Genomic DNA, 24,499 nt, shown 5'->3' on the forward strand with positions numbered 1-24,499 from the left:
GTGTGTGTGTAGGGTGTGTGTGTGTGGTGTGTGTGTGTGGTGTGTGTGTGTGTGGTGTGTGTATGTGTGGGGTGTGTGTGTGTGTGGTGTGTGTGTGTGGTGTGTGTGTGTGTGTGTGTGGTGTGTGTGTGTGGTGTGTGTGTGTGGTGTGTGTGGTGTGTGTTGTGTGTGTGTGTGTGTGTATGTGTGTGTGTGTGTGTGTGTGTGTGTGTGTATGTGTGTGTATGTGTGTGTATGTGTGTGTATGTGTGTGTATGTGTGTGTGTGTACTCACCTATTTGTACTCACCTAGTTGTGGTTGCAGGGGTCGAGTCTTAGCTCCTGGCCCCGCCTCTTCACCGGTTGCTACTGGGCCCTCTCTCTCCCCGCTCCATGAGCTTTATCAAACCTCATCTTAAAACTGTGTATGGTTCCTGCCTCCACTACGTCATTTTCTAGGCTATTCCACTGCCTTACAACTCGATGACTGAAGAAATACTTCCTAATATCTCTATGACTCATTTGTGTCTTCAACTTCCAACTGTGGCCTCTTGTTTCTGTGTCTCCTCCCTGGAACATCCTGTCTTTGTCCACCTTGTCTATTCCACGCAGTATTTTATATGTCGTTATCATGTCTCCCCTGACCCTCCTGTCCTCCAGTGTCGTCAGGCCGATTTCCCTTAATCTTTCTTCATAGGACATTCCCCTTAGCTCTGGAACTAACCTTGTCGCAAACCTTTGTACTTTCTCTAGGTTCTTGACGTGCTTTATCAAGTGCGGGTTCCAAACAGGTGCTGCATACTCCAGTACGGGCCTGACATACACGGTGTACAGTGTCTTGAACGATTCCTTACTAAGGTATCGGAATGCTGTTCTCAGGTTTGCCAGGCGCCCATATGCTGCAGCAGTTATCTGATTGATGTGTGCTTCCAGAGACATGCTCGGTGTTATACTCACCCCAAGATCTTTCTCCTTGAGTGAGGTTTGCAGTCTTTGGCCACCTAGCCTATACTCTGTCTGTGGTCTTCTGTGCCCTTCCCCTATCTTCATGACTTTGCATTTGGCATGATTAAATTCGAGAAGCCATTTGCTGGACCAGGTGTCCAGTCTGTCCAGGTCTCTTTGAAGTCCTGCCTGGTCCTCATCAGATTTAATTCTCCTCATTAACTTCACAACATCTGCAAACAGGGACACTTCTGAGTCTAACCCTTCCATCATGTCGTTCACATATACCAAAAATAGCACTGGTCCTAGGACTGACCCCTGTGGGACCCCGCTCATCACAGGTGCCCACTGTGTGTGTGTGTGTGTGTGTGTGTGTGTGTGTGTGTGTGTGTGTGTGTGTAAGTGCTTTTGTGTGAGTGAGGGAGGGTTAGGGGGGAGGGTAGGTGGTGTGGTTGAAAGATCCGTTGTGTAGGCATAAATTTAGTCTCATTTATCTTTCCCAATTATGCTACTCTCTCCACTTATTGCCCTTTCTGGATTTACGTATTAATTGTTGCTGGTTATTATCATTTTCCTTGTTCACATTGAGAGAGGACTTCCTAGCTTCCTAAGTATTCTTACTGCTAATAACTACCGGTAGTAACACTGCCTGTGTGCGTGTGTGTGCGTGTGTGTGTGTGTGTGTGTGTGTGTGTGTGTGTGTGTGTGTGTGTGTGTGTGTGTGTGTGTGTGTGTGAGAGAGAGAGAGTCTTGTGCGGTGTAATGACTGGCCGCAACTTCTTGTGACCTGTCACAACCCTCCTGGGACTTGACCCTCGCACCGTCTTACAATATTGTCCTTAAAAGCTTGTCCCACCTACCTTCTCACACTCGTCAACACTATATTCACTATGTCTATGCTATTTCTATTCTAATTCTGGTAATAGCTTGCAGGAGTGAGTGACCAGTATCAAACAGTGTGCAAGGCCAGTCAGGGCCGTCAAAATGCAAACCACAAATAGGCGGTGACAGTTGCCAGCTGCTGATGACGAAGTCGTCGTACATAGGCCTTAAATCCCTATTTTGGAGATCCTTCACCCGTGATGTTTATAACCATATATTCTCATACATCCCGCTTCCTCACGCGATTTCACTCTTCACTGATGATAGTATACACTTCACATTATATACACTTCAATTTATATGCATAATGGCACACAACTTGCCGTGACGTCACTTCTTCAGGCCTACCGCTGCCAATGTAGCAACAGCGCCTAAGACCCCCAACGGTTTGCACTTTGAAATATTATGATTTCAGCTTTCCTCTCACTTTCTTTAACTAATAACTTTAATTATCACTCGTAGTATTGTTCACTGACGTTCCACTACCACTGATTACTGCTAGCTGTTATTGCACGCCTTACAACGCTAAGGTTCTCGGAGCCTTGTTACCCACGTCTGCACCCCACGGACCCACGCGCGCGCGCGCGCGTGTGTGTGTGTGTGTGTGTGTGTGTGTGTGTGTGTGTGTGAGAGAGTGTCTTGTGCGGTGTAATGACTGGCCGCAACTTCTTGTGACCTGACACAACCCTCCTGGGACTTGACCCTCGCACCGTCTTAAAATATTGTCCTTAAAAGCTTGTCCCACCTACCTTCTCACACTCGTCAACACTATATTCACTATGTCTATGCTATTTCTATTCTAATTCTGGTAATAGCTTGCAGGAGTGAGTGACCAGTATCAAACAGTGTGCAAGGCCAGTCAGGGCCGTCAACATGCAAACCACAAATAGGCGGTGACAGTTGCCAGCTGCTGATGACGAAGTCGTCGTACGTAGGCCTTAAATCCCTATTTTGGAGATCCTTCACCCGTGATGTTTATAACCATATATTCTCATACATCCCGCTTCCTCACGCGATTTCACTCTTCACTGATGATAGTATACACTTCACATTATATACACTTCAATTTATATGTATAATGGCACACAACTTGCCGTGACGTCACTTCTTCAGGCCTACCGCTGCCAATGTGGCAACAGCGCCTAAGACCCCCAACGGTTTGCACTTTGAAATATTATGATTTCAGCTTTCCTCTCACTTTCTTTAACTAATAACTTTAATTATCACTCGTAGTATTGTTCACTGACGTTCCACTACCACTGATTACTGCTAGCTGTTATTGCACGCCTTACAACGCTAAGGTTCTCGGAGCCTTGTTACCCACGTCTGCACCCCACGGACCCACGCGCGCGCGCGCGTGTGTGTGTGTGTGTGTGTGTGTGTGTGTGTGTGTGTGTGTGTGTGTGTGTGTGTGTGTGTGTGTGTGTGTGTGTGTGTGTTTTGGAGAGAGAGAGAGCGAGTTGGGAGGGGGGGTATCTAATAAGCCGACTTTGTCGAATAGGTCGAACTATACTAAAAATTGGGCTTTTCCGGAAAAGAATTTATTACAGATATATTTCTTTATTGATATCAATTATTTTTTTGACCAAACCTAACATAGAAACTTAACGTGACCTAAGACAAAAAAAATTTAGCCACATTCTACCAAGTCATAGATCTGTATAAATTTATTTAATATCACTTATAATCAATGAAATTATATATATATATATATATATATATATATATATATATATATATATATATATATATATATATATATATATATATATATATATATATATATATATTTTAACAAGTCGGCCGTCTCCCACCGAGGCAGGGTGACCCCAAAAAAGAAAGAAAATCCTCAAAAAGAAAATACTTTCATCATTCAAAACTTTCACCTCACTTACACATTATCACTGTTTTTGCAGAAGTGCTCAGAACACAACAGTTTAGAAGCATATACGTATGAAGATACACAACACATCCCTCCAAACTGCCAATATCCCGAACCCCTCCTTTAGAGTGCAGGCATTGTACTTCCCATTTCCAGGACTCAAGTCCGGTTTTAATATATATATATATATATATATATATATATATATATATATATATATATATATATCTATGTGTGTGTGTGTGTGTGTGTGTGTGTGTGTGTGTGTGTGTGTGTGTGTGTGTGTGTGTGTGTGTCGTGCCGAATAGGCAGAACTTGCGATCTTGGCTAAAATAGCAAAGCTCACCTTGCCATATAGGACAAGTGAAAATTTGTGTGCAGTAATATCGCCAAAATCATTCTGAACCTAACGAAAAAAATATATTTCATTATGTTTGTTTAGTATTAAATTATTGTAAACAAATCTAAAATATATTTAGTTGGGTTAGGCTAAAATAAATTTTTCTTCTTATAATAAGGTTAGGTAAGCTTTCTAAGATTCTTTTGGAGCAAATTTAAAAATTTCTACATTAACATTAATGAAAAAAATATATCTTTAAACGTATAAGAGAAAATTTTAGAAAGGACTTAATTTTAAATGAGTTTTTGCTAATTGACCAGTTTTACATATTCGGCACGACATGTATATATATATATATATATATATATATATATATATATATATATATATATATATATATATATATATATATATATATATATATATATATTTGTACAGATTGATTTTCGCAGATTTATCGCGCAGACAAAATTTTACTCTGCTTATTCGGTTGAAAATACCTTTATATGCCTAACTTGCCGATTTCGCTAATTCGGCAAGACACACACATAGAAAGTGAATATTCGCAATGTTCAGATCTTCCAACATACCATGTACTGTTTGCTTGTTAGTACACCCACCATCTGCAACTCGAAGCAAGATTTTATTCAGATCTCTCTATATCTCTCTCTCTCTCTCTCCACAAATATTGGAATATTCCTCTTGTTCGCCTAGCATCAATGAATCAGAAAAAACTGTAAAAAATATCTCACTACCACTGCTGATGATGAAAACAGAAATATATAATAAAAATTGGTCACTGGTGCAAACAAGCCCATATAGCGATTTTAAAGCTAAGATTTTTAATATTGTAATTTTCGGCCTCACGCTGAGGCCCTTGTCAGCTGACTCTGCTACTGAGGACCTCGTAGTAAAGTCGAAATATACACTGCTGTTACTTGCTCCGCGTGAGTTTGCTTGTACCAATGGTGAAACTATTTTGTACTCACAGGAACAGCAGCAGAAGAGGAGCCACAGGAGCAAACGACCCCTGCAGTGGTACATCATGCTTGACGTCCTGCTGCTGGAAGGGAACGTCCAGGCGACAGGATCTGAAGCGTGTTGAAGGCTATGTTACGAAGCAACCAGATGTCTCGTGTAGGCACTACACCCAGTATCCTTACTGAGGAAACCTGTTTATGCCACCATGGCACCCACTATGTTTACCAACGACTGGCGTTTAGATCTCCACTACCCACAGTATTGTTACTGACTTAAGTACTGACTGAGCTCCTTTGTATCAACACTACACTCTGTGATCTCACTGTCAGAACTACTGCGGAAGGATACTGTGATCAGCCTTTACTCAGTAAGGATAAAGAAAATTACAAAACACTTCACTCGCTAAGCTGTTTCACACTTCCAATTCTAACCACGAAAATACATTTTCACTGTCTTACGACGATAACAGTATTTGCGTGACTACTAATCTGTCGACACTTAACACTGTTTAACAACTGAAATAATAAAAATACAATTAATAGTTACAGTAATAATAACAATAATACTATAGCAAATTTATAGGTAATAATTTGGGGCAAGCTTCAAATCCAAGCCCCTCAAGGAAGGTTAATTGATGTTGGTGAGGGGCTCTTGATTTAGGGAATTGGATCTGTGCTCCAGTTCCCCGAATTAAGCCTGAATGCCTTCCACATCCCCCCCCAGGCGCTGTATAATCCTCCGGGTTTAGCGCTTCCCCCTTGATTATAATAATAATAATAATAATAATTCAAATCCAAGGGGCCATGCATATAGCATCAATAGGAATTAATTTGGTTTGATTTGAGAAAGGAAATGACAGCTCTAATTCGTTTTCACCATAACCAAGGCACTTTGACGTAGAATGACAATGGTAATTGTAAATATTGACGCAAAATAAAGTGCCACGATAAAACGTGAAGCTAAAATAGCTTCGTAATTTATATAGTGTGAAAACTTATATTCATGCGTCAAATCTAAACCCGCAAGAGTTATATAGCTCTTGTGAAATGGCAGGGGATCATGTTTGATCAGAGGAAAGACGAGAAGCGTCTCAATTTCTTCGGATCGAGAACCCTTCGTAAGCATCCAGGTACTCCTAAAGGAATTAATGTGATGAGGATCATTTTAATAGTCACTTGTCTTAGTAAACCATACCATGGGTGGGGTTAGAACTCGCAATCAGAGAGTCGTAAAATTCCAGACCGACGCGTTTACCCACTGGATGTCGGTCGGGAGTTTTATGACTGATCATGAGTTCTAACCCCGCCCGTGGTATGGCTTGTTTGCAATCGCGTAATAAAGACACATGATAAATTACCACTGAGTGAAACGTAATAAAGACACATGATAAATTACCACTGAGTGAAACGTAATAAAGACACATGATAAATTACCACTGAGTGAAACGTAATAAAGACACATGATAAATTACCACTGAGTGAAACGTAATAAAGACACATGATAAATTACCACTGAGTGAAACGTAATAAAGACACATGATAAATTACCATTGTGAGTGAAACGTAATAAAGACACATGATAAATTACCATTGTGAGTGAAACGTCTTATAATGAAGGTTTTCCTCTTAAAGTGCCCTCATTTCCACTTACAACATAGTGTATCCATCTATAACACAGCTATCGAGATTTGAGTTAGGATAAGAGGGAAAATGACTTTACAATTCTTGCATTATTCACTGATAAAAACAACTTAAATGTTCCAATAATATTATCCTTTCAAACTGTGCAGTATATGTCGTGCCGAATAGGTAAAACTGGTCACTTAACAAGAACTCGTTTAAAATTAAGTCCTTTCTAAGATTTTCTTTTATACGTTTCAAGATATATTTTTTTCATTTATGTCAATGAAAAAAATTAATAATTTTGTACCAAAAGAACCTTAGAAAACTTACTTACCTTATTATAACAAGCGTAATTTAATTTAGCCTAATTCACCTATAATGTTTTAGACAAGTTTACAGTAATATAATAATAAGCAAATACAATGAAATAGATTTTTTCAATAGGTTCAAAATGATTTTTGCGAAATTATTGCATACAGAAAATTCGCTTGCCTTATTCGGCAAGAAGAGAGCTGCTATTTAAGCCAAAAATAGCAAGTTTTACCTATTCGGCACGACATATATATATATATATATATATATATATATATATATATATATATATATATATATATATATATATATATATATATATATATATATATATATATATGTATTATATATATATATATATATTACATATATATATATATATATTATATATATATATATATATTATATATATATATATATATATATATATATATATATATTATATTATATATATATATATATATATATATATATATATATATATATATATATATATACAAAACCACTGCGAAAGAGTAGTGAAATTCAAAGTGCTTTCGTGACTACTCACATTGTCAAGGAACTATGAAAGTAATACATCAAAGGAAGGCAATTAAAGGGCTTAGACCACACCTCACAGTCAACTCCCACAACAAAGAAACACCTGACGCGCGACAATACCGGACTCATAAGAAAAGAGGAACACTGCAGTAGGTCCGCTGGTCCAACTAGACAGGTCCTCACGACATTCCACTAACAAAATATTCTACCCAAGGAACAAGGTTTATTATTTGCCCAATGTATTAATAAACTCTGACCAAATTTTATTAATTATAAATGTCTAATTTATATAAACCTAAGGAAATATTCACATTTTCAAAACTGCTTTTTATGAAACAAGATTCAATTATATTTCTGTCAACCATGGACTTGCTTGATACAACTTTCTCAACTTTTTGAAAATCAATTTGATGGTTAAAATCTCTCGCATGAATAAATAGAGCATTGGAATCTTGTCCAGTTCTAATGCTATATTTATGTTGTTTTAATCTAAGTTCGAGACTTTTACCAGTTTGACCGTAATAAACTTTATCGCAAATTTTAAAAGGAATCTTATAGAGACATCCGTCAGCATTCTGGGGGGAATTCTTTAGGAGTGGTGACGTGTACTTAGCTTGAGTGGTGACGTGTACTTAGCTCTGTCAGTGGTGACGTGTACTTAGCTCTGTGAAGACCTGTTTGCGCGCTCTCTACGAATTGAAGCAAGATGCCCTCGATCGAGCAACTTTACCAACAGCTTAAGGAAGAATTGAGGATGGCGAAGATGGAGATTCGGCGACTGACCGAGGAAAACAAGAAGATTCGTAGTAGTCCTCCTGTTTTGAGTCCTCAGGTCAAGAAAGGAAACTGGTCAGTGGCTGGAAAGCAGGGAACGAAGTTGACGATCAAAAAGACGAATGGAAAGGTAGAAACGATGAAGAAGAAAGAGACTGCCGTGGAAACTGTTGTGGAAACATCTAATACATTCTCAGGGCTACCCGACAAATGTGAGTCGACTACTGGGAACGTCACGACGAACGACACCAAGGAAGGTAAGAATGTTCTTGTTGTTGGGGATAGCCAAGTTAGGTATATGGATAGGGCGTTCTGCTTGAAGGACAGGAGTAGGAGACAGAGGGTTTGCTTTCCTGGGGCTGGGATGGAGGATATTGTTAGCCGTCTGGATGACATCATGAGAGGTAATGGGAGCAATCCTATTATCTGTCTCAGTGCTGGAGGCAACGATGTTGGAAGACGTAGGAGTGAAGACCTGATTAGCAGGTATAGGTCAGCAATAGAAACAATTAGGAGGAAGGGTGGGAACCCTGTCATATGTGGTATTTTGCCAAGGAGAGGAGTTGGAAATGAATGGTTGTCCAGGGCAATTGGTGTCAATTGCTGGCTGGACAAATACTGTAAGGAAAATGCGGTAACATTCATTGACAACTGGGACCTCTTCTATGGCAAAAATGACGTGTATGCCAGGGATGGGGTTCACTTATCTAGGTCTGGGGTGGGAGCACTGGCAACTGCAGTGGAGGGAGCTGTTAGGACTTTAAACAAGGAATAGTTAGTGGTATGGGTTTTGGCAGGAAAACAGTGAAGTCCCAGTGTAGTAATATTATGAGTTCTAGGGGAACTAGTAATAAGCAGAACGAGGTAGATATTGAAAAGCCAGTGACACTGGGTGATAAAGACAGTAATAGGTTTAATAGAAAAACAGAAATGAGGAGGAAGGGTAAAGAGAAAGGAGAGTCTTTCAATGTTCATTATGCTAATAGCTGTAGTGCTAGGAATAAGATGGACGAGTTGAGATTAGTTGCTAGTGCAGGTAACATTGATGTATTTGCCTTAACTGAGACGTGGTTTAATTCAAAAAGTCGGGACATGCCTGCGGAATGTCACATTCAGGGTTTTAAATTGTTCCAAGTTGATAGAAGTATCGGGAAGGGGTGTGGGGTGGCATTGTATACAGTCCGAGATCGCTTGAACTGTTGCACAAAAACGGGTATTAAGTCTGAAGTAACACATACAGAGTCTGTTTGGATAGAATTTTCAGAGGGGCATGAAAAACTGATTTTAGGAGTGATATAGCGTCCCCCAAACTTAGATAGGGACCAAGGGAGACTACTATGGGAGGAAATTGTTAAGGCCACAAGGCACGATAATGTAGTAATTCTAGGAGACTTTAACTTTAGTCATATTGATTGGAATTTCTTGACTGGGAATTTAGAATCATACGACTTCTTAGAAGTAGTTCAGGATTGTTTTTTGAAGCAATTTGTGACAGAACCTAAAAGGGGAAATAACCTGCTTGACTTAGTTATGGCAAACAATGAATCCCTTGTTAATAATTTAGAAATTTCAGAGGAACTGGGTGCTAGCGACCACAAATCAATTACATTTAGCATTGAATGGAAGTACGATAATAGCGGTAACTCAGTAACAGTCCCATATTTTCGCTTAGCAGATTACGATGGGCTTAGAGAACACTTATCATCTGTTGACTGGGGTAACGAAGAGAGCTATCAGTATGGCAGTTTTCTGAACACTATACATACTGCTCAAAGAACGTTTATCCCATATAAACAAATTAGATCAAATAGAAATGACCCAAAGTGGATGAATAATAGGCTCAAATATCTACTAGGGCTTAAGAAGAATTTATAGGAGTATCAAAAGAGGTGAGGGTCATCTTATGAATCAGTATATTGACATTAAGAGGGACATTAAAAAGGGGATAAGAAAAGCTAAAAGGGTATATGAAATTAAAGTTGCTAGGGATTCTAAAACCAACCCAAAAAGTTTTTTCCAGGTCTATAGAACAAAAATAACTATGGGCATCTTACTGACAAAGAGAATGAAATGTGCTCGATTTTAAATAATTATTTTCTCTTGGTTTTTACACAGGAAGATACTAACAATATTCCAGTAATTAATTTTTATAGTGGGCTAGAAAAAGATAAATTATGTAACATCACAGTCACTAGTGAAATGGTTGTGAAGCAGATAGACAGACTGAAGCAAAATAAGTCGCCGGGTCCTGATGAGGTTTTTTCAAGGGTTCTTAAGGAATGCAAAATGGAACTCTGTGAACCATTAACTAATATTTTTAATTTATCTCTTCAAACAGGTGTAGTGTCTGATATGTGGAAGATGGCTAATGTAATTCCTATTTTTAAAACAGGGGACAAGTCGTTACCGTCAAATTACCGCCCAATAAGCCTGACCTCAATTGTAGGCAAATTACTAGAGTCAATTATAGCTGAGATTATAAGAAGCCATCTCGATAAGCATAGCTTGATTAATGATACTCAGCATGGATTCACAAGAGGCCGGTCTTGTCTAACTAATTTATTAACTTTCTTCAGTAAAGCTTTTGAGGCTGTTGACCACGATAAAGAGTTTGATATTATTTACTTAGATTTTAGTAAGGCTTTTGATAGAGTTCCGCACCAAAGACTGTTAAAGAAAGTGGCAGCTTATGGCATTGGGGGAAAAGTGCTCTCATGGATCGAATCATGACTCACAGACAGGAAGCAGAGAGTGTCCATAAATGGGGTTAAATCCGAGTGGGGATCTGTAACAAGTGGCGTTCCACAGGGATCAGTCTTGGGCCCGTTGTTGTTTATAATATATATCAATGACCTTGATGAGGGAATTACTAGTGATATGAGCAAATTCGCCGATGACACAAAGATAGGTAGGATAATTGATTCAAACGTAGATGTTAGGGAACTTCAGGAGGATTTAAACAAACTATATTCTTGGTCAGAAAAGTGGCAGATGCAGTTCACTGTAGATAAATGCAAGGTTCTGAAGCTCGGGAGTGTCCACAACCCTCGCATTTATAAGTTAAATAATGTAGAACTTAGCCATACAGATTGCGAAAAGGACTTGGGGGTTATGGTGAGCAGCAACCTTAAACCAAGACAGCAATGTTGAAGATTGAAACACTTATGCAGCATATGGGAATCTTTATTCAGGAAACGTTTCGCCACACAGTGGCTTCATCTGTCCAATACAAAGAGGAAGGCGTAAGGAGAGGAGGAGTATGAGGTAATCAGTCCCTCAGCCTGGAGTCGATGTGTTCAGTCCATCAATCTTGTAGAATGTGCAGCATAGGGCCGTAGACGTGGCTTATATACTGTAGTGAGGTGAGGTGAAGCAGGCGAAGGCGGGGTCATAGTGGTACCATCCACTAGTCGAAGTAGGTCTTCGTCCAAAGGTTGAACAAGTGTTGAAGAATTCTTTGTAACAAGATCCCATGATGCTGCAGTGTCTGACAGTTGTAATGAATGGTTTGAAAAACCGACAAGTTGAAGATTGAGACACTTATGCAGCATATGAGGCCTCAGAAGGAGGCCTCATTACGTGCCGCTCAGATTCGTGCTTCACTTCCTACTCCTGACAGAAGGACTGCAGAATATATACTCAGCCAAGCTACCACTGCCAACATCCAACAGAAATTGAAGCTATCACGAAAACTACAAGACCTGTGCTCCCACAGCAAATGGAGCGAAATGGGACGACCAGAAATCATAAATAACTTATCTTCCTATACATTAACCGTCACCGAGACAGAAGCCCTCAGCCTAGGGCTCAAGTTTACTACCGGCATCAACAAGAAACATCTGGTGGATATGGTAACCAAGAACCAACCTTTTGGAGGCTCCGAGTTTCAAAAAGGCTTTGTTCAAGGAATTATCACTGCTGCAGCTACTGAGCCTTCAAGACCGGTCATTCCCAGAAGATACATACAAGCACTCAGGAACTTGGCCAACAACGATGATATCGTCATTACAACCTCTGACAAAGGAGGTGGTGTGGTGTTACTCAACACTGTCGACTACAACAATAAAGTTTTAAATCTTCTCAACGATGCCAACACATACCAGCCTGTATCGGAATCAGTGCTACTTCAAAGTACCCAGACTTTCCTTCAAAAGGCTCGTAGCATTTGACGAAAATCAGAACAAGGCAAAAAACTACTTAAACTTTTACCAGGTCAACCGAAACCAGCACGCCTGTATGGCCTTCCTAAGACACACAAACCTGGCATCCCACTACGGCCTATCACTTCGGGCATAGGGAGTGCACCACACAGACTAGCCGGCCACCTTGCCAAATACCTTTCAGCGCTTCTGGGCACCATCAGTCAAGCCCACCTCAAACACTCAGGTGGCCTTCTCTCCCGAATTTCCAACCTGAATGTCAAAAACAAAAGCATGGCTTCCTTCGATGTCACAGCCCTCTTTACCAACGTTCCTACTGACGCTGCAATCAACATTCTGAGACATAGGCTCACTGAAAACCACGACCTCCCTTTACCTCTTCTAGATTTCATCAATCTAGTGGAACTTTGTGTTAATTTCAACTTCTTCAAGTATCAGGACAACTGTTACAAACAATGCTTTGGGATGGCAATGGGCAGCCCGCTCAGTGCTGTGCTTGCCAACCTCTTCATGGAAAACCTGGAGACAGAGAAATTCAGCACCCTCATTCCCAACACCGTTACCTGGCTAAGATACGTTGATGATATATTGGTTTTCTATCCGAGACGTCTCAATATCCAGGCCCTTCTCAACAAGATCAATGCAGTTGAACCATCAATAAAGTTTACACTTGAACTCGAAAATGATGGCAAACTTCCTTTCCTCGACGTTCTATTGTGCAGATCTCCCGACAGTGACAAACTTCTCTTCAAAGTGTATAGAAAACCTACCAACAAGGACGATCTTATACACTTTTATTCACACCAAGACACCCGCACTAAGAGAGGAGTCCTCATTGGCTTCTTCTTGAGAGTTCTTCGCATCTCCAGCCCTTGTTTTCTAGAAGAAGAATGCACTTACATAACACAAGCCTTTACACGTCTTCAGTTCCCATCTTTCTTCATCTGAGATTGCAGACTCAAGGCACAAGCTATTCTCAACAAACCGCCCATGGAACAGCCCCCTAAGCAGTTCATAGTACTCCCATGTGGCGATGTTGCCACGAATACTCGCCGGGCACTTGCTATGAGTAACATCAACGTTTCCACCATAAACACATCATCTATCAAAGACCTCACTACGAAACGCAGCCCCACACCTCTAACTTCTACAGCAGGCGTCTACACTATCCCCTGTGCGTTCTGTCCCAAGAAATATGTAGGCGAGACAGGCAGAGATTTTGCAGTCCGCCTGAATGAGCATCGAAATGCCTCTAACAGACACGATGTAAGGTACGCCTGTGTCCTCCACAGAGACTCCACGGGGCATTTGATGAACTGGAATGAGGCACAACTCGTTCTCACCGAACCAGACCTCAGACGCCGACGGTGCCTAGAAGCCTCACTAATCGCCGTCACCGACACTATAGAACGCAACACTGGAAACTACAAAATTTCAAAAACATTGGCATACATGATACTTAAGCAGCACCAACCCAACAACACAGGAGTCACATGATTTCATCGTCTACCCGTCCTCATCATAGGCAGAGCTTGTTTTGATAAGGACCTGCCTCGCATGGGCCAGTAGGCATTCTACAGTGTTCCTCCATTCTTATGTAATTATGATATTCCTCAGGTCACGTGCGTCACACCTCACTCTCCGCCTATATGTCTTTCTACCTCTGTATGTTAGAAGTGATCAAGGTCCCAGGACCAAAACGTTTTCTAATAAATATGTCATAGTGTTTGCTTACGTGTCTTTCTAAATCAACTTGTCGGTATTTATTACCAAGGTTTATACCATATATATATATATATATATATATATATATATATATATATATATATATATATATATATATATATATATATATATATATATATATATATGTGTGGGGGGGGGATCACAATATACAGAATAACTACTGTGAAAAAAAAAATAAATTCAATGCATTTTCGTGATTTCTCACATTATCAACGAACTTTTAGTTTTTACAGTTCCTTGTAATGTGAGAAATCACGAAAGTGCCTGGAAGTTCACTGTTTTGTTCACAGTGGTTTTTCCACATTATATATATATATATATATATATATATATATATATATATATATATATATATATATATATATATATATATATATATATATATATATATATATATATATATATATCTTGGCTTAAATAGCAACGCTCATCTTGCCATATAGGACAAGTGAAAATTTGTGTATGCAATAATGTCGCCAAAATCATTCTGAACCTAACGAAAAAAATATATTTCACTGTGTTTGTTTAGTATTAAATTATTGTAAACAAATCTAAAATATATTTAGTTGGGTTAGGCTAAAATAAATTGTTCTTGTTATAATAAGGTTAGGTAAGTTTTCTAAGATTCTTCTGGAGCAAAATTAAAAATTTTTTACATTAACATTAATGAAAAAATATATTTCTTTATATGTATAAGAAAAATTTTTAGAAAGGACTTAATTTTAAATTAGTTCTTGCTAATTGGCCAGTTTTACATATTCGGTTACAATAATATATTATTATTATTATTATCACACTGGCCGATTCCCACCCAGGCAGGGTGGCCCGAAAAAGAAAAACTTTCACCATCATTCACTCCATCACTGTCTTGCCAGAAGGGTGCTTTACACTACAGTTTTTAAACTGCAACATTAACACCCCTCCTTCAGAGTGCAGGCACTGTACTTCCCATCTCCAGGACTCAAGTCCGGCCTGCCGGTTTCCCTGAATCCCTTCATAAATGTTACTTTGCTCACACTCCAACAGCACGTCAAGTATTAAAAACCATTTGTCTCCATTCACTCCTATCAAACACGCTCACGCATGCCTGCTGGAAGTCCAAGCCCCTCGCACACAAAACCTCCTTTACCCCCTCCCTCCAACCCTTCCTAGGCCGACCCCTACCCCGCCTTCCTTCCACTACAGACTGATACACTCTTGAAGTTATTCTGTTTCGCTCCATTCTCTCTACATGTCCGAACCACCTCAACAACCCTTCCTCAGCCCTCTGGACAACAGTTTTGGTAATCCCGCACCTCCTCCTAACTTCCAAACTACGAATTCTCTGCATTATATTCACACCACACATTGCCCTCAGACATGACATCTCCACTGCCTCCAGCCTTCTCCTCGCTGCAACATTCATCACCCATGCTTCACACCCATATAAGAGCGTTGGTAAAACTATACTCTCATACATTCCCCTCTTTGCCTCCAAGGACAAAGTTCTCTGTCTCCACAGACTCCTAAGTGCACCACTCACTCTTTTTCCCTCATCAATTCTATGATTCACCTCATCTTTCATAGACCCATCCGCTGACACGTCCACTCCCAAATATCTGAATACGTTCACCTCCTCCATACTCTCTCCCTCCAATCTGATATTCAATCTTTCATCACCTAATCTTTCTGTTATCCTCATAACCTTACTCTTTCCCGTATTCACCTTTAATTTCCTTCTTTTGCACACCCTACCAAATTCATCCACCAATCTCTGCAGCTTCTCTTCAGAATCTCCCAAGAGCACAGTGTCATCAGCAAAGAGCAGCTGTGACAACTCCCACCCTGTGTGTGATTCTTTATCTTTTAACTCCACGCCTCTTGCCAAGACCCTCGCATTTACTTCTCTTACAACCCCATCTATAAATATATTAAACAACCACGGTGACATCACACATCCTTGTCTAAGGCCTACTTTTACTGGGAAAAAATTTCCCTCTTTTCTACATACTCTAACTTGAGCCTCACTATCCTCGTAAAAACTCTTCACTGCTTTCAGTAACCTACCTCCTACACCATACACTTGCAACATCTGCCACATTGCCCCCCTATCCACCCTGTCATACGCCTTTTCCAAATCCATAAATGCCACAAAGACCTCTTTAGCCTTATCTAAATACTGTTCACTTATATGTTTCACTGTAAACACCTGGTCCACACACCCCCTACCTTTCCTAAAGCCTCCTTGTTCATCTGCTATCCTATTCTCCGTCTTACTCTTAATTCTTTCAATTATAACTCTACCATACACTTTACCAGGTACACTCAACAGACTTATCCCCCTATAATTTTTGCACTCTCTTTTATCCCCTTTGCCTTTATACAAAGGAACTATGCATGCTCTCTGCCAATCCCTAGGTACCTTACCCTCTTCCATACATTTATTAAATAATTGCACCAACCACTCCAAAACTATATCCCCACCTGCTTTTAACATTTCTATCTTTATCCCATCAATCCCGGCTGCCTTACCCCCTTTCATTTTACCTACTGCCTCACGAACTTCCCCCACACTCACAACTGGCTCTTCCTCACTCCTACAAGATGTTATTCCTCCTTGCCCTATACACGAAATCACAGCTTCCCTATCTTCATCAACATTTAACAATTCCTCAAAATATTCCCTCCATCTTCCCAATACCTCTAACTCTCCATTTAATAACTCTCCTCTCCTATTTTTAACTGACAAATCCATTTGTTCTCTAGGCTTCCTTAACTTGTTAATCTCACTCCAAAACTTTTTCTTATTTTCAACAAAATTTGTTGATAACAGCTCACCCACTCTCTCATTTGCTCTCTTTTTACATTGCTTCACCACTCTCTTAACCTCTCTCTTTTTCTCCATATACTCTTCCCTCCTTGCATCACTTCTACTTTGTAAAAACTTCTCATATGCTAACTTTTTCTCCCTTACTACTCTCTTTACATCATCATTCCACCAATCGCTCCTCTTCCCTCCTGCACCCACTTTCCTGTAACCACAAACTTCTGCTGAACACTCTAACACTACATTTTTAAACCTACCCCATTCCTCTTCGACCCCATTGCCTATGCTCTCATTAGCCCATCTATCCTCCAATAGCTGTTTATATCTTACCCTAACTGCCTCCTCTTTTAGTTTATAAACCTTCACCTCTCTCTTCCCTGATGCTTCTATTCTCCTTGTATCCCATCTACCTTTTACTCTCAGTGTAGCTACAACTAGAAAGTGATCTGATATATCTGTGGCCCCTCGATAAACATGTACATCCTGAAGTCTACTCAACAGTCTTTTATCTACCAATACATAATCCAACAAACTACTGTCATTTCGCCCTACATCATATCGTGTATACTTATTTATCCTCTTTTTCTTAAAATATGTATTACCTATAACTAAACCCCTTTCTATACAAAGTTCAATCAAAGGGCTCCCATTATCATTTACACCTGGCACCCCAAACTTACCTACCACACCCTCTCTAAAAGTTTCTCCTACTTTAGCATTCAGGTCCCCTACCACAATTACTCTCTCACTTGGTTCAAAGGCTCCTATACATTCACTTAACATCTCCCAAAATCTCTCTCTCTCCTCTGCATTCCTCTCTTCTCCAGGTGCATACACGCTTATTATGACCCACTTCTCGCATCCAACCTTTACTTTAATCCACATGATTCTCGAATTTACACATTCATATTCTCTTTTCTCCTTCCATAACTGATCATTTAACATTACTGCTACCCCTTCCTTTGCTCTAACTCTCTCAGATACTCCAGATTTAATCCCATTTATTTCCCCCCACTGAAACTCTCCTACCCCCTTCAGCTTTGTTTCGCTTAGAGCCAGGACATCCAACTTCTTTTCATTCATAACATCAGCAATCATCCGTTTCTTGTCATCCGCACTACATCCACGCACATTTAAACAACCCAGTTTTATAAAGTTTTTCTTCTTCTCTTTTTTAGTAAATGTATACAGGAGAAGGGGTTACTAGCCCATTGCTCCCGGCATTTTAGTCGCCTCATACGACACGCATGGCTTACGGAGGAAAGATTCTTTTCCACTTCCCCATGGACAATAGAAGAAATAAAAAAGAACAAGAGCTATTTAGAATAAGGAGAAAAACCTAGATGTATGTATATATATATATATGCATGTGCGTGTCTGTGAAGTGTGACCAAAGTGTAAGTAGGAGTAGCAAGATATCCCTGTTATCTAGCGTGTTTATGAGACAGAAAATTGTTTAATAAATGTATGAAAGAGGGGAAGGTACCTAGGGATTGGCGGAGAGCATGTATAGTCCCTTTATATAAAGGGAAAGGGGACAAAAGAGACTGTAAAAATTATAGAGGAATAAGTTTACTGAGTATACCAGGAAAAGTATACGGTAGAGTTATAATTGAAAGAATTAGAGGTAAGACAGAATGTAGAATTGCGGATGAGCAAGGAGGCTTCAGAGTGGGTAGGGGATGTGTAGATCAAGTGTTTACATTGAAGCATATATGTGAACAGTATTTGGATAAAGGTAGGGAAGTTTTTATTGCATTTATGGATTTAGAAAAGGCATATGATAGAGTGGATAGAGGAGCAATGTGGCAGATGTTGCAAGTTTATGGAATAGGTGGTAAGTTACTAAATGCTGTAAAGAGCTTTTATGAGGATAGTGAGGCTCAGGTTAGGGTGTGTAGAAGAGAGGGAGAATACTTCCCGGTAAAAGTAGGTCTTAGACAGGGATGTGTAATGTCACCATGGTTGTTTAATATATTTATAGATGGGGTTGTAAAAGAAGTAAATGCTAGGGTGTTCGGGAGAGGGGTGGGATTAAATTATGGGGAATCAAATTCAAAATGGGAATTGACACAGTTACTTTTTGCAGATGATACTGTGCTTATGGGAGATTCTAAAGAAAAATTGCAAAGGTTAGTGGATGAGTTTGAGAATGTGTGTAAAGGTAGAAAGTTGAAAGTGAACATAGAAAAGAGTAAGGTGATGAGGGTATCAAATGATTTAGATAAAGAAAAATTGGATATCAAATTGGGGAGGAGGAGTATGGAAGAAGTGAATGTTTTCAGATACTTGGGAGTTGACGTGACGGCGGATGGATTTATGAAGGATGAGGTTAATCATAGAATTGATGAGGGAAAAAAGGTGAGTGGTGCGTTGAGGTATATGTGGAGTCAAAAAACGTTATCTATGGAGGCAAAGAAGGGAATGTATGAAAGTATAGTAGTGCCAACACTCTTATATGGATGTGAAGCTTGGGTGGTAAATGCAGCAGCGAGGAGACGGTTGGAGGCAGTGGAGATGTCCTGTCTAAGGGCAATGTGTGGTGTAAATATTATGCAGAAAATTCGGAGTGTGGAAATTAGGAGAAGGTGTGGAGTTAATAAAAGCATTAGTCATAGGGCAGAAGAGGGGTTGTTGAGGTGGTTTGGTCGTTTAGAGAGAATGGATCAAAGTAGAATGACATGGAAAGCATATAAGTCTATAGGGGAAGGAAAGAGAGGTAGGGGTCGTTCTCGAAAGGGTTGGAAAGAGGGGGTAAAGGAGGTTTTGTGGGCGAGGGGCTTGGACTTCCAGCAAGCGTGCATGAGCGTGTTAGATAGGAGTGAATGGAGACGAATGATACTTGGAACCTGACGATCTGTTGGAGTGTGAGCAGGGTAATATTTAGTGAAGGGATTCAGGGAAACCGGTTATTTTCATATAGTCGGACTTGAGTCCTGGAAATGGGAAGTACAATGCCTGCACTTTAAAGGAGGGGTTTGGGATATTGGCAGTTTGGAGGGATATGTTATGTATCTTTATATGTATTTGCTTCTAAACTGTTGTATTCTGAGCACCTCTGCAAAAGCAGTGATAATGTGTGCGTGTGGTGAAAGTGTTGAATGATGATGAAAGTATTTTCTTTTTGGGGATTTTCTTTCTTTTTTGGGTCACCCTGCCTCGGTGGGAGACGGCCGACTTGTTGAAAAAAAAAAAATTATATATATATATATATATATATATATATATATATATATATATATATATATATATATATATATATATATATATATATATATATATATATATATATATGGGTAAACTAGAAGAGAGAAAGGTAAGGAAGATTAAGTGGTCTGGTCAGTTTGAATGGGTTTTAGGAGAATGGTTTTAGTGGCAGAGTGACGAGTGTTTTATCCAGCTTGTGTATCGTTTTTTTAATAATAAACTCTCACAAATACCCCTACCAATCCTATTTCCTCACGACTCTCTTCCTTATATCCAACCTCTTTCCATTCCATTTCCACTCTCTTCTCTAACCACCCACCCGTTCTCCACCCACCTCCCTTCCAGCACCCTTCTTCCACCTCCTTCACCCACTGTAATACCCCTGTATGACCATACTCCTTCCCGACAGCCAACTTCCAATCCCTCACCACTACCACCCACTAACCTGGTCACCGTGACCCCCCGCCACCCCGTCACTGCTTGGTATAACAGGTCACCAGTGTGTATAATACTTCAAACGAGATCCGAGGTCTGATTCAGTGACTTGGAAAACGTGTACATAAAAAATAAAAAATAAATAAAAAAAATATAAATAAAATTCCTTATTAGGTCACTAGGAAAATCATGTGAATGTGCAGCCACGAGAGTCAAACAGAAATGAATAAATAATGTTTAATAAGGTACAACAAAAACTACATTTTTGTGTTCCGCGTTCAATGTCTCGTCAGTTTAGCAGCAACCTGGGTAGTTCAGTTTTTTTTTTTATATATACAGAGGAGTTGAGGGCCCGGTAAAATAGGAAGGCTGGCTTGATAATCTGGGAGGCTTGACCTGGTCCATGGTTCCCTGGGTCTCCTGGGAGTCACCCAGAGAAAGATGCAGGACTTCAGGATCTGGCTGGATTACCCTCCCTTTATCTCCTTCGCCCGCACCCTCCCCCACCCATCTTTTCCTCTTGCTTGCCTGCTTACTTATTCTCTCTCTCTCTCTCTCTCTCTCTCTGTCCCCTCTCTCTCTCTCACACACACACACACTCTTAGATCTTGTTCTGACTACAGACTGTGATCTTATCGAGTCATGCGAGGAAGGAGAGAGACTAGGAAACAGTGAGCATAGCTTCATTCAACTAAAAAATAACTCAGATCCCAAATAACACGATGGTGATTCCCAATTACTGAGCTGCTGACTTAGATAAGTTGCATCGAGATACCAGCAACCTTAGCTAACTCAACTACTGAATGCAGATATGTGCAGTAGATTTAAAACCAAACTAATAAATATCGACAAGGATAACATACTCAGGAAAATACGTAAAAACTATACAAATACCAGGCAAGATGACGAGTTAACTTATTTTTTTTCCTGACGTTTTCTTAAAGACTGTTTCAGGTGTCAACGTTATAGCGGGTTCAGTGTGGCTGTTAGTGCTAGTTAGACAAGGTCTACCATGTGCACCACAACCTGGCTGATCACGAACTTACTTAAAGAGTTTATCAAGTTTCCACTTAAAGATGGCTAGGTGTCTGTTGGTAATTACCTTTATGTATAAAGAGAGTTGAAGTGTCTTGGTGTCCTTACACTTACTGAGTTATTTCTTACTGTCTTCATGGAACCCCAACTCTTCATTGAGGGAATTCTGTACCTTCATCCGAGCCTCTTTTGAAGTGTACGTATTTATTTGTACGTATTTACATTTAGGACCAATCTTTCTCGCCTACGTTCCAAGGGGTACAGTTGGATGGACTTCGTTTTGTATCAGACAGAATATTTTCAATTAATATCATCAGTATAACATACTATATAGTAGTGGAAGTAATCCTCGTAATCCACGGAAAGGTCCTTCAGTAACATGCAATATAAGTCACTTACACATGCACTTTGCCGAACCCCGTGTAACATGACTTAAGAAATCGTAATGACACGATTGCAAATAAACCATACTCTATGACCGCGGGTTCAATCCCGGCCGGGGGTATGGGGTATGGTTTTCCCGTGTAACATATCTGTTCGGGGACGAGTTTCAATCTAAACTTGAATGCTGTGTATAACTAACCAAGACACAGGCACACTGTGCCACTGTCCATATATATAGACTTCGCCTCTGTGTGTTCTGTGATTTACAGTACTTCTGTCGGATATGAAATATGTCACTCGATGTCACTCGCTTCGTTAATTCTGTCAGCTACTTACCAGAGGTCGTTCCGAGTGTAAACGCCCTCGAGGCCAAATCTTTGACCATGTCTCCCTGTGGATTAGGGGCTGATCAACCAAGCTGTAACTGCTGGCCGCACGTAATCCGACGAACGAACCAGTTACAGACCTTCTTACAAAATAGAAATGGTTGCACATGAATGGTATACAATACTGACAAGATGAAAATTACACACATGCAACATCTGGGTATCTTCATTGCAGACGTTTCGCCATCCAGTGGCGCCAGTATATAAACACCAGCCATTCTTGCCCGTGCTCCAGAACCTTCACAACTACGGTGCTTTTCACACCAACACCAAAGACTGATTACCTCATCTTTTGTATATAGTTCTTCTGTCTTCCAATCATGTCCTTGAATTTTTATTGATAAAACCACTGGATGTCAAAACGTCTACAATAGATATACCCAGATGCTGCATATATGTCTAATTTTCGTCATCAAAATTCTATAACTAAGTACTCTTGCCTACGCCTGGAGGCTCAGTTTCCCCAACACTCCCTCTACATTAAACTTCGCGTATCAAATTAAACTAATTCGCGTATCAAAACAAAAACCACTTTAAATATCATATACACGAGAAATAAATAACAAAAAGGCATAATTCCGTGACTGGAACAATACACAAATAACCCGCACATAAAAGAGAGAAGCTTACGACGACGTTTCGGTCCTACTTGGACAGTGTGACTTTGTCAATGGTCCAAGTCGGACCGAAACGTCGTCGTAAGCTTCTCTCTTTTATGTGCGGGTTATTTGTGTGTGTGTATATACACGAGATTCTTGAATAAAGTGATATAAAACATGTTGGTTACTGGAGCCTGAATCAAGAAATACGTGTCCTTGTATCACGTTCGGTACATGTACACTTCACGCTTCCTTCTTTGGCCAGTCCAATTAACTTAAATCTGACCTTACTATTATGGAAATAACTTTCCTAAGCAAGAGTTATCCAGAAGGTTTGTTAACCTTGATAAAGCTCCTGGAGCAAAACGTTGGCACAATAAAATGTCGCATTAAAGACACCTGTGTTGATTTAGCTTGTGGATCCTGAGATATAGAGGATGGTAAGGGAGAGAGAGTTAGAATATGACCCATTTTTAACAGCGGAAAGTATATACGAAAGGAGGATAAGGAATAAACAAGGTTAAGGAGTAATGAGAGTGCTAAAGACCAGCAAATGATAAAAGTTTCTGAGTAACTATTAGTAAATTTTGCTGAGAATAAGAAACAGATTTGGAGCTAGAAAAATAAGCAAGAAAGTCTGGGAAGAAAATGAGCTTGTCAGTTATGAGCGAACGTGGTGAGAGGTTAGTAGAGGAAGTGGAAGTGGAGAGAGAGAGAGAGAGAGAGAGAGAGAGAGAGAGAGAGAGAGAGAGAGAGAGAGAGAGAGAGATAGAGAGAGAAAGAGATAGAAAGAGAGATAGAAGAGAGATAGAAAGAAAGAGAGAGAGATAGAAAGAGAGAGATAGAGATAAATATATATAGAGAGAGAGAGAGAGAGAGAGAGAGAGATAGAGAGAGATAGAGATAGAGAGATATAGAGAGATATAGAGAGAGATAGAGAGAGAGAGAGATAGAAAGAGATAGAGAGATAGAAAGAGATAGAGAGATAGAAAGAGATAGAGAGATAGAAAGAAAGAGAGAGAGAGAGAGAGAGAGAGAGAGAGAGAGAGAGAGAGAATATTCTTAGAAGTTAATACAAGTAGATGATGAAAGTGAGTACATTTTTTGGATGGGGCGGGTAGGTGTAGAAGGGAGGGGAAAAGGTGAGTAGTAGAAGTAGGAGGGAGAAACAGAAGCAGGAGTAGTAGGAGGGAGAAGTAGAGATAGGTAGTAGTAGCAAGAGGGATGCAGAGGCAGGTGCAGTAGGTACAAGCAAATAGAAGTGAGAGAGAGAAGCAGGAACAAGAAAGAGTGAGAGGGAGAGGCAGGAGCAAGAAAGGGTAGTAAGAGAGAGAAGCGGAAATAGGAAATAGTATAAGAGAAGCAGAAGCAGAAAAGAGTTGAAAGAGAAAGAAGCGAAAACAGGAAAGATTAAGAAGCAGAAGCAGAAAAGAGCAGTAAGAGATAAACGAAAGCAGGAAAGGGTAGCAGAAGGAAATAATGTG

The 24,499-nt window shown here is 40.0% G+C and overlaps 1 protein-coding gene across 2 annotated transcripts in view; it reads right to left on the reverse strand.

Moving 5' to 3' along the window:
- LOC128701229 (zwei Ig domain protein zig-8-like) overlaps positions 1-5,519 on the reverse strand; it is a 339,665-nt gene extending 334,146 nt beyond the window's left edge. For both annotated transcript variants that reach the window (XM_053794808.2, XM_053794811.2), the window contains exon 1: positions 5,018-5,519. In XM_053794808.2, the coding sequence (XP_053650783.1) occupies positions 5,018-5,075 (58 nt within the window). In that variant the 5' untranslated portion in view covers positions 5,076-5,519. The remainder of the gene's footprint in view (positions 1-5,017) is intronic.
- Between the last annotated feature and the right edge of the window lie 18,980 nt (positions 5,520-24,499).

The sequence above is a fragment of the Cherax quadricarinatus genome, chromosome 72 (genome assembly GCF_038502225.1).
Source record: "Cherax quadricarinatus isolate ZL_2023a chromosome 72, ASM3850222v1, whole genome shotgun sequence".
Classification (NCBI taxonomy): domain Eukaryota; kingdom Metazoa; phylum Arthropoda; class Malacostraca; order Decapoda; family Parastacidae; genus Cherax; species Cherax quadricarinatus.